Source organism: Hyaena hyaena, unplaced genomic scaffold (genome assembly GCF_003009895.1).
Source record: "Hyaena hyaena isolate Hyena2069 unplaced genomic scaffold, ASM300989v1 scaffold_82, whole genome shotgun sequence".
NCBI lineage: Eukaryota > Metazoa > Chordata > Mammalia > Carnivora > Hyaenidae > Hyaena > Hyaena hyaena.
The window spans coordinates 1,380,957-1,393,772 of NW_024080713.1; the positions used below are offsets into that span (position 1 = coordinate 1,380,957).

A 12,816-nucleotide genomic window follows, 5' to 3' on the forward strand; every position below is an offset into this window, starting at 1 on the left:
CTCCGCCTGAGAGGAGAACTTCTCCTCCCGCACCGGCCGAAGGGAGCGGAACCAAAATGTGCAGGGCGCCGGTTCCCGTGAGAGCGCTTCTCCGCGGCGAACCAGGCCCCACCCCCGCGGGGTTGCCGTGGAGACGGAGCGTGCGGTGTGGATGCCGAGACGCGCTAACGCTGGGCCTTTTCTGTCCGTCTGGGGAAGAGGCTCACCGAACCAACTCCCAAGATGGTTAGTGACTGTGAAGAGTGAGGGAGGAGAACTTTGAGTGGATCCTAGGACCGGAGATCGGAGGTTCCCAGCGCACTTCTGGGTTAAGGCTAGGCGTGTCGGCGGAGGGTGATCTCCCTACCCTACCCGCGTTCTCAGGGGAGACAGGGATGCGACTGTAAACACCTCGATGCCTTCTTCCCTCCAGCTTCTCCATTTCCCCACATCTAGGCTGCACGAGGGATGGAAAGCAGACCAAGGGAGGGCTGAGATCACAAGCTGCGCCAAAGCATCTCCTGCCCCACTCTAATGAGTTGATAAAGAAGATAACGTGTAGTGGCTGTTGAGTTCAGCCCAAGTATAGGGTGATGGCCCTTTTAGTAAAATATTTGTTACAAAGAGTTTGAATGCGCTTCCCTGGGGTTCGTTGTTAAGGATTTGATATGCGCGTCCTGGAGCTGTCACTCAGTTTAAAACCGACCATGGGAATTGGATCATACAGCTGTCTTTCGTTGCTTCTTTCACAGATGCTCTCAAGGGCCAAGCCTGCTGTGGGCGGGGACCTACCTCACACTGACAAGAGAAAGAAGAAAGGTAGGAAGATTCCAAAACTAGAGGAGCTACTTTCACAAAGGGATTTCACTGGAGCTATTACCCTATTAGAGGTAATGTCCTAAGAAGCTTGCTTCGTAGGAGGTGAATACCAGAATATGGATGAATGCTTGGGGGGACGCTGGTTGCTATGCTGTTGGAACAGGTGGAATGTTTTTTGGGGGGGCTTCCTATACATCAGGTCAGGCACAGATTTCAGATTCCGTGTTAATGATACACCTGACTAAAGATGAACTAAGAAGATCGATTTGAGGCTCCTGAGTGGCTCAGTCGGTTAGGCATCCGACTTCAGCTCAGGTCATGATCCCACCATCTGTGGGTTCCAGCCCGGTGTCAGGCTCTGTGCTGACAGCTCAGAGCCTGGAGCCTCTTTCAGATTCTGTGTCTCCCTTTCTCTCTGACCCTCCCCTGCTCACGGTCTCTTTCTCTCTTTCTCTCTCTCTCTCTCAGAAATAAATAAAACATTAAAAAAAATTTAAAAAAAGGAGATCGACTTCCTTCTTGAGGGACACTTATTTCTAGTCCCACTGATGGTGAATTCAGCTAAAAATATGGAGGGACATTTGATACAGCATCAGTTCACATATTGTTTATCCCAACCCCTGACCAATCTATGATTTAGTCCTATTATATGTTATAAGATTTGGATCATTTAAATAATACTACTGTGCTTCATGCTTATTGTCTAGAATACTATATCTTCAGAAAATACTTTAAATCTCTATGGCAGTAGTTTTCAACTTTTAGTATGCATTAGAATCACTTAGGGTACTTATTAAAATGTATATTCCTCAACTCCTGCCTTAGGGATTAGGATTCTTTTTTAAAAATATTTATTTATTTTTGACGGGGGGGGGGGAGCAGAGAGAGACAGAGACAGAGACAGAGAATCCCAAGCAGACTCTACACTCAGCACAGAGCCCATCATGAGCTACATCTTAGAAACCGTGAGGTCATGACTCAAGTTGAATCAAGAGTCCGACGCTTAACCGACTACGCCACAAGGGTGCCCCAGGGATTTTGAGTCTTTACATATTACTCTATGGTGCTGTTCAGGAGCCTGCATTTTTGTCATAGAGCCCAAGTGCTTCTGATGTAGATGATCCAAGGACACTACACCTTGAGAAACTGCTTTGCGGGAATCACATGTTATAGGAGAATGAAGGAGCGCACAAAAGAATGAAGAGTTGAAGGGTTTTGACAGCATAGTCCAGTTGTGTTGTGCCAGTCATTTCTCCAAAGCACTACTCCAGCTATCTTACTTAGAATCTCTCAACAATGATTGTTTAGTTAGCTTTATGTATTTCTCAATACATTTGACTTTTTTGGTGTCAGCTTTCTCATCTTTAAAATGGGGAAGTTGGGACACCTGAGTGGCTTAATTGGGTAAGTGTCCGACTTTGTCTCAGTTCATGATCTTGCAGTTTGTGAGTTCGAGCCCCGCATCCGGCTTTGTGCTGACAGCTCAGGACCTGGAGCCTGCTTCAGATTCCATGTCTCCCTCTCTCTCTGCCCCTCCCCTGCTCACACTCTGTCTTTCAAAAAACTGAATAAATGTCAAAAAAATTATTAAAATGGGGAAGTTGACTTGGAACGACCTTCTAGGTCTATAAGCAAATGGGCTAACTGGTAGGTATGTCTAATTTTTGTCAGTTTCTATTTCTCTTCTCTCTTTTAAGACAACACCCACAGTTTCCTTACTGTGTAATCCTGCACTACTTTCAGGTTGTCACAGAGACTCTGCTCTATGCTTACATTGTTAGGTAGCCGTGATCTGTGGGAATGGGAACTGCCGTGGTTTGGAGTGAGGAAGTCTCATGAGCTTTCCTTTGGTTCCAGGTAATTCCTGGGGCAAATTCAGGAAGACTTCAAATGAGAATGCCTTCAGACTTAAGGCACTGTACTCAAATCCCCAGCATTTTGTGAAAGGAAGATTTCTAATGCTATAGAGTTAACTACAGGAGTAAGTTCTTATCCTAGGCCAGAAAGTATCAATGGATGTCTTCATCTTGTAACAGTCAAGGTGCCCAATGTTCTATAGCAATGATCTACAGATATGTGTTGGCTCCCTATTTAACTTTTTTTATCCATGTTTTTGGTTTCTCAGCTTGTGGAATGGAAAACTCTCACCTTACTATGGGAGATCAAACTCCTTCATCAAAACCTCATTTGTTTCCTCCAAAACAGGACTTTTGTTGGCTGGGGAATTCACATATATTTTCTCACAATGGACAAAAATGAGGCTAGGCTTCTGAATGTCCTTAATTCTCATAGGTCACGGTAAACCTGCTCAAGGGTTGCTGAATGAGTTAACGGTTTGTTCTCAGCAGAAGGTCATAACCTATGAAAAGATATATGTGTGCACTAGTGGGATAGGTTTGAAGTGTGAGTTTGAATGCGTAGAGCATGGAGGGTGAGAACACAGGTGATGAGGTCAGTGGGCTGTGGTGGCCCCCGCTACTACCTTCTCTTGCTCTGGTAGCCTTGAGTTCATTGCTTAATCTCTAACTTTCAGTTATTTGGCATTAGATACTTCACATAATTCTTGTGTTCCTTAATATGTCCCAGAATTGTTATGGGGATAACTCTTAAATAATTTCTGAGATAAAATGTCAGTAAATACAGAAAAAGCATCCAACTCTTGATTTCAGCTCAGGTCATGATCTCATGGTTTGTGAGCTTGAACCCCACCTTGGGGCTCTGTCTGTACAGAGCCTGTTTGGGATTCTCTATCTCCCTCTCTCTCTGCCCTTCCCTTGTGCATGCTCTCTCTCTCTCTCTCTCTTCCCCCCACAAAAATAAGTAAATAATTAAATAAACATTTACAAAAAAGAAAAACATGTGAAATATTTGAAATTAAGGATTTCTTTCAACTGGAAGTATTTTTTAAAATGTTTTATTCTGAGAGAGAGAGAGAGATTGAGAGAGACAGCATGAGCAGGGGAGGGTCAGAGAGAGAGGGAGACACAGAATCTGAAGCAGGCTCCAGGCTCTGAGGTAGCTCTTAGCACAGAGCCCAATGCGGGGTTCGAACCCACAAACCGTGAGATCATGACCTGAGCCGAAGTTGGATGCCCAACCAACTGAGCCACCCAGGTGCCCCTCAACTGGAAATATTAAATGAACTAGAAATTTTCATCTAGTGAATATCTAAGAAATACTCTAACTGTGTTACAGTTTTCTTGGATAATAATCAAGTCAAACATTAAGGTTCTTTTAATTCCTACATTGACTGGAATTGAGAAGATCACATGGTTATACACATTATTTCTGTATAGCTTCTTTCAGTTGCTATGTGGCAATAATTGTTCCAGCCTTTTAATGATGCTTCATTAAATAAATAATATTTAGATTCTGATAATTGCTGCATCATTTGAGAAATATACAGATACATTCTCTGTGACAATTAGAAGGTAACTGTGCTGAGTTCCTTAGGTTTAGGCTTAATTAAATGGTATTGTCTTGGTTCTATTACTTCCAATTTCCTATTGTTCATCAGTAGCTTAACATAGCAGTTTTTTATTTTTTTATTTTATTTTTTTTAAATGTTTTATTTATTTCTAGGAGAGAGAGAGAGAGAGACATCATGAGCAGAGGAGGGTCAGAGAGAGAGGGAGTCACAGACTCTGAAACAGGCTCCAGGCTCTGAGCTGGCTGTCAGCACAGAGCCTGACGCAGGGCTCGAACCCATGAACCGCGAGATCGTGACCTAAGCTAAAGTCGGACACTTAACCGACTAAGCCACCCAGGCGCCCCAACATAGCAGTTTTTTAAACAGAGGGTTAATTCAAAGTTTTTCATGTTTTTGTTTTTCTTTGTTCTGTTTTTCTGTTATTTTTTTAATTGAAATTTTAACCTGAAGTTCAAACGTCATGTTGGGGAACAAGAAGAAGACACTAACTTGTGGATTGGATACTGTGCTTTTCACCTGGGTGACTACAAGAGAGCTTTGGAGGTTAGTAAAAAAAAAATATATATATATGTATATATATATGGGGCATCTGGGTGGCTCAGTCGATTGGGCATGGACTCCTGATTTCAGCTCAGGTCATGATCTCACAGTTGGTGATTTAAGTCCCCTATCAGGCTCTTCACTATCAGTGCAGATTCTTTGTCTCTCTTTCTCTCTTTGACCCTCCCCTGCTCATGCTCTCTCTCTCTCTTTCAAAATAAATAAAATAAAAGTTTAAAATTTTTAAAAATTATAACAGAAGGGTTTTGAAAAAGTTATTAAGCCCTGTATTATAATAATTCATGCTCTTCGAAAAATTCAAATACTACAGAAGGGAACAAAACAAAAGAAAAAAGTCATCCTGTCTGCCTTTCCCAATCCTCTTTCTTTGTTAACAGAGACAACCGTTGGCTCTTATTTGATGTATTGCTTCATAAATCTTTTATGTATGTTCAAGTGTATACGTGTATATATATACGTGTGTGTGTATCTTGTTTACTCTGCTTTTGCATATATACTAGTGAGATTGTTCAAATTATTTATATTAGTACTTTTGAAAATATATTTTAAATGTTTTTAATGTTTATTTATTTTTGAGACAGAGACAGAGTGTAAGCAGGGAAGAGACAGAGACAGAGGGAGACACAGAATCTGAAGCAGACTCCAGGCTCTGAGCCGTCAGCACAGAACCTGACATGGGGCTCGAACTCCTGGACGGTGAGATCATGACCTGAGCCAAAGTCGGACACTTAACTGGCTGAGCCACGCAGGCGCCCCTTAATACTAGTATTTCTTAAGGAAAGGAAAAAAAACCCTTTTGATAAAATTTCCATGATGCTTTTCTCAAAAGAAGCTCATTTTTATTTTGCTTGGTTAATTTTAGACATAGGAAAGATTATATTATCTTTATATTTCTGCAAGTACAGTTTTGAAAGTTGTTTTTCTTGGTCATTGTAAACAGTATCTAATGTGCAATCTATAGGATTATGAATGTAGATAAAATTTTAGATGCCATTAGTCAGTTTTTAAATCATAAATTATATTGTTTAAATAATTACCACATATTCTTACCCCCAAAGTATAATCTAAGGATATTTATAGAACCTGCATAACCAGAACAAAAGTGTCCAAGGTCAGGTAAAATGACAAACAGAAACAACAGGGGCGCCTGGGTGGCTCATTCAGCTGAGCAGAGGACTCAATTTCGGCTCAGGTCATGATCTCATGGTTTGTGAGTTCAAGCCCCACATCAGGCTCTGTGTTGACAGCATGGAGTCTGCTTGGTATTCATTCTGTCTCCCCCTCTCTCTGTCCCTCTCCTGCTTGCATACGCTGTCTCTCAAAATAAGTAAATATTTATTATAAATAAAGGAGTGCCTGGGTGGCTCAGTTGGTTAAGAGTCTGACTTCGGCTTAGGTTATGATCTCATGGTTCGTGAGCTCGAGCCTCATGTTGGGCTCTGTGCTGACACAGCTCAGAACCTGGAGCCTGCTTTGGATTCTGTGTCTCCCTTTCTCTCTGCCCCTCCTCCACTTGCACTCTGTCTTTCTCAAAAAACAAAACATTAAAAAACAACACAACAGTAACAACAACAAAATCAATTAGAACAAAGGGAAGATATGAAAAGGACAGAATAGAGGCTGGTGGTATCTGTGAAAGGTATAGAGGAGAGAGAGTAGTCCATATGTAGTAAGAAAAAGACGCAAAGACATCTGGTAAAGACTGGTAAATAGAGTATATGGAAAATGTGGTTGAAAAAGTGAATCTCAGAAGGTGTTCTTGGCAGGAAAAAAAGACCTTTTTAAAATACAAAGCCAAGGGGCCCCTGGCTTAATCAAGTTAAGCATCCAACTCTTTTTTTTTTTTTTTTTTTTTTTTTTTTAAATAGTTTATTGTCAAATCAGTTTCCACATAACACACCCAGTGCTCATCCCCACAAGTGCCCTCCTCCATGCCCATCCCCTCTCCCCCCACATCCATCAGTCCTCAGTTTGTGTCAGCATTCGAGAGTCTCTCTTGGTTTGCCTCTCTCCCTTTCCCCCATCATTTCCCCCCTTCTTCTCCCCCTTGTTCCTCAGTTAAGTTCCTCCTAATCCTCCTATACGTGCAAACATATGATATTTGTCCTTCTCTGCCTGACTTATTTCGCTCAGCATAACACCCTCAAGGTCCATCCGTGTTGCTATACATAAGCATCCAACTCTTGATTTCAGCTCAGGTCATGATATCAGGCTTGTGAGATCAGGCCCCACGTCAGGCTCTGCATTGAGCTGACAGCTCAGAGCCTGCTTCAGAGTCTTTCTCTCTGCCTCTCCCCTGTTCATGCTTGCATGCTTGCATGCTTTCATGCTCTCTCTTTCTCAAAATCAATAAGTAAATTTTTTAAAAATATAAAATAAAATATAAAGCCAAATGGGAGCACCTGGCTAGCTCAGTCAGTAGAGCATAGGACTCTTGATCTCAGGGTTATGACTTTTAGTCCCATGTTGGGCATGGAGCCCTACTTAAAAAAATAATGATAAAATAAATAAAATGTAAAGCTAAATAAACTAACCCAGAAAACAATTAGAATGAAACAATATTTGTAGTATATTAAGGTTATCAGATTTTAAGTTAACTGAACCTATACATTTCTTATAAGGTAGCTTTTTTTTTAAGTTTATTTGAGAGAGAGAGAGAGGGAGATTGGGAGAGGTGGAGAGAGAGTAAGAAACAGAATCCCAAGCAGGCTCTGCCGTGTCAGCAAAGAGCCCAACTCAGGGCTTGAACTCAGGAACCATGAGATCATGACCTGAGGCTGAGCTGAAATCAAGAGTTGGACACTTAACTGACTGAACCACCCAGGCACCATTGTGGTGATTTTTTTTTTTTTTTTAGTTAGCAAAAATAAAATACTTTAGTTACTCTTAGAGCTTTTAGTTTTAGTTTTGCAGTTTGTTAGCTCACAGATCCATGTTGAAAAGGGAAGAAAACAAGTTTAAGATTGTGTGGACAACAGCCCACATGGGTAGGATTGAGCAGTAGCTTCAGTCTGTTAACTTGCAGGTATAGACTGGTTGAGGAGCATATAGGATTCCCTACATGTGAAGTTGTCCCAATCTCAGGAAGAAATCCTATTCCATTAAAGAAGACTGGCTTATCCATTGCTTTACTGCTGAAATGAGACCCCTGCTTAATATATATTTCAGGAATATGAAAATGCAACAAAAGAGGAAAATTGTAATCCTGAAGTCTGGGTGAACCTAGCCTGTACCTACTTTTTTCTTGGCATGTATAAACAAGCTGAAGCAGCCGGATTTAAAGGTAAAATGCCCCCTCTTAATATCTAGTATTCATCTAGTATTTATTCACTAATGGTAAGTGTTATTTATGAGATTTTAAAACTGATTTAATTCCTTTTTCTTTTTTTAAAATTTATTATTTTGAGAGAGAGAGCATGTGCTTGCAAGCAGGGGAGGGGTAGAGAGAGAGGGAAAGAGAGAATCCCCAGCAGACTCTGCACTATCAGCACAGAGCCAAACATGGGGCTTGAACTCATGAACAGTGAGACCACGACCTGAGTGGAAATCAAGATTCAGACGCTCAACAAATTGAGCCACCCAGGAGCCCCAGTTCATTTTTCTACTGAAGAGAAACCAAGTACCATGATAAAACTAAAAACTAACTAAAATTAAAAAATACATAATAATTAAAAAAAAGAAAACTAAAAAATAGCTTTAGTCTTCAAAGAACATTGAAACTTAACTTTATGTTTAAAGAGAGAGTTAATCTCTGTGCTGCTTCCTCTCCCCCCACCTCCCCAGAAGCTGAAAGAAAAGGATGAGAGAAGCAAAAGGCAAATGAATCATCTTTCTTAAGCCCCATCATGGTAGGATGTTCATGTTGTTGTAGGAATTGGGGGTAGTTGTTTAAGCCCTTATGGATGTGGATTTTATAACTGTTTTCCCTGTTTCTCAATTAGAAGCCAAGTAATTTCTGCTTAAAGAATCCAGACTTGTTTTTGTTTGCTTGACCTGTCCTGACAGCCGTCTAAGAAGAACTAGGCATCAATTTGCAAATAAGAATAGGGCAAAGAGAAACAGGGGTGGAAAGATGAGGAATACTGACAGTATGTATCAGATTCAGTGTTTTATTATTTTATGTTTGAGAGAGAGAGCATGAGCGGGGAAGGGAGAGAGAGAGATAGAGGATTTGAAACAGACTCTGCACTGATAGCAGTGAGCCTGATGTGGGGCTCGAACTCATGAACCGTGAGATAATAGCCTGAGTGGAAGTCAGATGCTCAACCAATTGAGCCACCAGGTGCCCCTGAATCAAATTAAATTCAAAGAAATGTAGAGAAAGTGGTCAAGGGAACGTTTGTTATGAAATTTTTAGGGAAGAATATATTCCAGGGTAGAATTCTTAGAGAATTAACTGATAGATACATATTTAGGAAGAATTGCAGCTCAAGTTCATGGACAACGTGGAACTCGAAGCCTTTCTTGATTTGTACCCAAACTGAAATCCTATGCACTAATATAGTTTTTCTTAATGTTGTTATGAGGGCCTTTAAGTCACTTATTTTATCTTATGTTTTTAGATTTTATCTGTGAGAACAATATTAGATACATAGAATGTGATCAAGGTAGTTATCCTTTCCATGTAAGATTTTTTTAATACATTGAAGTATCATTTTTATCTGTAAAGAAATACAGGGCTAGGTATCTAGAATTGGGAAAATTCTCCAGCAGTGCAAAGGGGATTTGGAACTCAAAATGTATTACCCTTTTCTCTTGGTTGGCTATTTCAGCATGGCAGATTATCATGCTAGATTTATGGAGTAGAGATCGGGCTAGTATTTAAGAAAACGTGGCTGTATAATTGTGGAAAAGGAGATTTCGGAAGGAATTGACAAAGAATACTAGGAAGAACAGCTGAATGAGAGTGAATTCCTAATGAAATGAGATGAACATAGCTGCTTATTTCCAGTGTTTGAACAGTGTGTGAACAGCACAGCGGTAGGTTCTCCCAGAATTGTGTGTGGCATGCTGTGCTGGGACACCATGATAGAATCCAGTAGAACCAGTGCTGAGGAAGACTAGAACCTCACAACGATTTTTTTCCTGGCTCTTGATGCTATTCCCACTACTATAAGTAGAGAACAGACTAAAATAATATATGTTACAGTAGAGACATATCATGAGCACATAGGTAAGGATATGGGAAGTTTTACCTTCGTCTCATGTTATTCTGCAGGGACTAAGTGCCATTGACAATGAATAAGTAGCTTGAACTCTTTTTTTTCTAGCTCCAAAAAGCCGACTTCAAAATCGCCTCCTCTTCCACTTGGCTCATAAGGTATTTATGTTCTTATTTCACACTTGTTTTTTTGTTTTTTTTTAATTTCTAGGAGAGAGAGAGAGTCACAGACTGAAACAGGCTCCAGGCTCTGAGCTGGCAGTCAGCACAGAGCCCAATGTGGGGCTCGAACCCACGAACCGCGAGATCATGACCTAAGCAAAAGTCAGACGCTTAACAGACTAAGCCACCCAGGTGCCCCTCACACTTGTTTTTTTTAAAGTATTTTTTCTTCCCTCTTGTTAAAAACAGTGATGATAGATAATTTAAATTTTTTTAAAGTTTTATTTATTTTGAGAGAGAGTGTGTAAGCATGTGGAAGTGGGAGAGTGGCAGAGAGGGAGAGAGGGAGAGAATCCCAAACAGGCTCTGTGCTGTCAGTGCAGAGTCTGATACAGATCTGATACTAGAGATCATGACCTGAGCCAAAGTCCTTTGACTTTAACCAACTGAGCCACCCAGGCACCCCTGGTGAAAGATAATTACCTAGAAGTGCTTGTTAATGATATTTGTAGAACAAATAGAATATAGGTATTAATTTTATAGGATTTTCTTCCCCTTAATGTTCTTTACCCTATTAATTTATTAAGAGATGTTAGAGTTCAGTTTTTCTTTTCTTTTTTTTTTTTTTTAATGTTTTATTTATTTCTAGGAGAGAGAGAGACAGCGTGAGCAGGGGAGGGTCAGAGAGAGAGAGAGTCACAGACTGAAACAGGCTCCAGGCTCTGAGCTGGCAGTCAGCACAGAGCCCGACGCGGGGCTCGAACCCACAAACCGCGAGATCGTGACTTAAGCAAAAGTCGGACGCTTAACCGACTAAGCCACCCAGGCGCCCCCAAAAAAAGAAAATTTGACCATACAGAGGAATTTGGGGATTTTCAAATAAATGTCTCCTTTAAAATTTAGATTATGGAAATTTTCTCTTTTTAAATTTTTATTTTTTAATGCATTGTTTATTTTTTAGTTTAAAGAGGGAGAGAGGGATAGAGTGTGAGCTAGGGAAACACGCAGAGAGAGAGAGAGAGAGAGAGAGAGAGAGAGAGAGAGACTAAGCCACCCAGGCGCCCCAGAGTTCAGTTTTTCTTAAGTAGCAGTCATTTAAGATTAGTTTCTTTCTACTGCCCTATTGTCTCTTGGAAGCACACTCAAAGATACCTTGTATTCACTTCTAGAAATGCATATGCACTTTGCAAAATTGCCTTACAGCGAGAATTTTGGTCATCATCATGTTTTTCCAAATAATTTTCCATATTATAGAAGTTACACATTAATTCTATTAGACAAATGTAACTAAGCAAAAATTGAAAAAGGAAATAACTACCATGCTTAAAGGTAACAACATTTTAATCTTTTGGTATATCTTCTTTTAGGATAATTACTTTTTATATGCATATGTATATTTTTGTTCATTTGTTTTGCAAGAGTGAGACTCATGCTGAATATATATTTTTATATTCTGCTTTTTTTCCTACTTATCCTTATAATGAGCATATCCTTGAGTCACAAATAGTCTTTAAGACTGTAACTTTTTTTTGTGTGTGTGTGGTTTAATGTTTTTATTTACTTTTGAGAGAGAGCAGCACAGAGTAGAAGCAGGGAAGAGCAGAGAAAGAGGGAGACACAGAATCCGAAGCTGGTCCAGGATCTGAACTGTCAGCACAGAGCCCAATGTTGGGCTCAAACTCATGAACGTTGAGATCATGACGTGGACCACAGTCAGATACTTAACTGACTGAGCCACCCAGGCGCCCCAAGACTGTAACTTAAAAAAAAATTTTTTTTTATAACATTTCATTGTGTTGGGGCGGCTGGATGGCTCAGTCAGTTGGGCTCCCGACTTTAGTTCAGGTCATGATCTCACAGCTTGTGGTTTTGAGCCCCGCATTGGACAGCGTGGAGCCTGCTTCACATTCTGTATCTCCTTTCTCTCTGACCCTCCCCTCCTCATGCTGTCTCTCTCTGTCTCTCAGAAATAAGTAAAACAGGGGCGCCTGGGTGGCTTAGTCAGTTGAGTGTCCGACTTTCGCTTAGGTCATGATCTCGCGGTTCGTGGGTTCGAGCCCCGCTTCGGGCTCTGTGCTGACTGCCAGCTCAGAGCCTAGAGCCTGTTTCAGAGTCTGACTCCCTCTCTCTCTGACCCTCCCCTGCTCACGCTGTCTCTCTCTCTCTCTCTCCTAGAAATAAATAAAACATTAAAAAAAAAAAACGATTATCGAAATGGCAGCCTTGTCCCCTTGTAGTGGCTGCTTAAAAAAAAAAAAAAAGAAAGAAGTAAAACATTAAAAAATTAAAAAAAAAACCATTTCATTGTGCCATGTGTCATAATTTAACAATTCCTAGTTATTTGACTTTTAGATTATATTTATATATTTATTTATTTATTTTTACATTTTTAATACTTACATTCCATTCCCTGTGATCCTCACAAGTGAACTCCTTAATCCCCATCACCTATTTAACCCCCCATCCACCTCCCCTCTGGTAACCATCATTAAGAATCTGTTTCTTGGTTTGCCCCTCTCTCTCTTTTCTGTGCTTATTTGTTTTGTTTCTTAAATTCCACATATAAGTGAAATCATATGGTATTTTTCTTTCTTTGACTGACTTGTTTCTTTCTTTGACTGACTTGTTTTGCTTATTTGTTTTGTTTCTTAAATTCCACATATAAGTGAAATCATACGGTATTTTTCTTTCTTTGACTGACTAG

General features: G+C 40.4%; 1 protein-coding gene across 1 annotated transcript in view; it reads left to right on the plus strand.

The window, feature by feature from the left end:
- Positions 1-141: 141 nt before the first annotated feature.
- TTC26 (tetratricopeptide repeat domain 26) overlaps positions 142-12,816 on the plus strand; it is a 48,843-nt gene continuing 36,168 nt past the window's right edge. Inside the window, exons 1-5 of the mRNA XM_039234071.1 lie at positions 142-225; positions 732-869; positions 4,679-4,771; positions 7,958-8,072; positions 10,060-10,109. Coding sequence (XP_039090002.1) covers positions 223-225; positions 732-869; positions 4,679-4,771; positions 7,958-8,072; positions 10,060-10,109 — 399 coding nt within the window. The 5' untranslated portion in view covers positions 142-222. The remainder of the gene's footprint in view (positions 226-731; positions 870-4,678; positions 4,772-7,957; positions 8,073-10,059; positions 10,110-12,816) is intronic.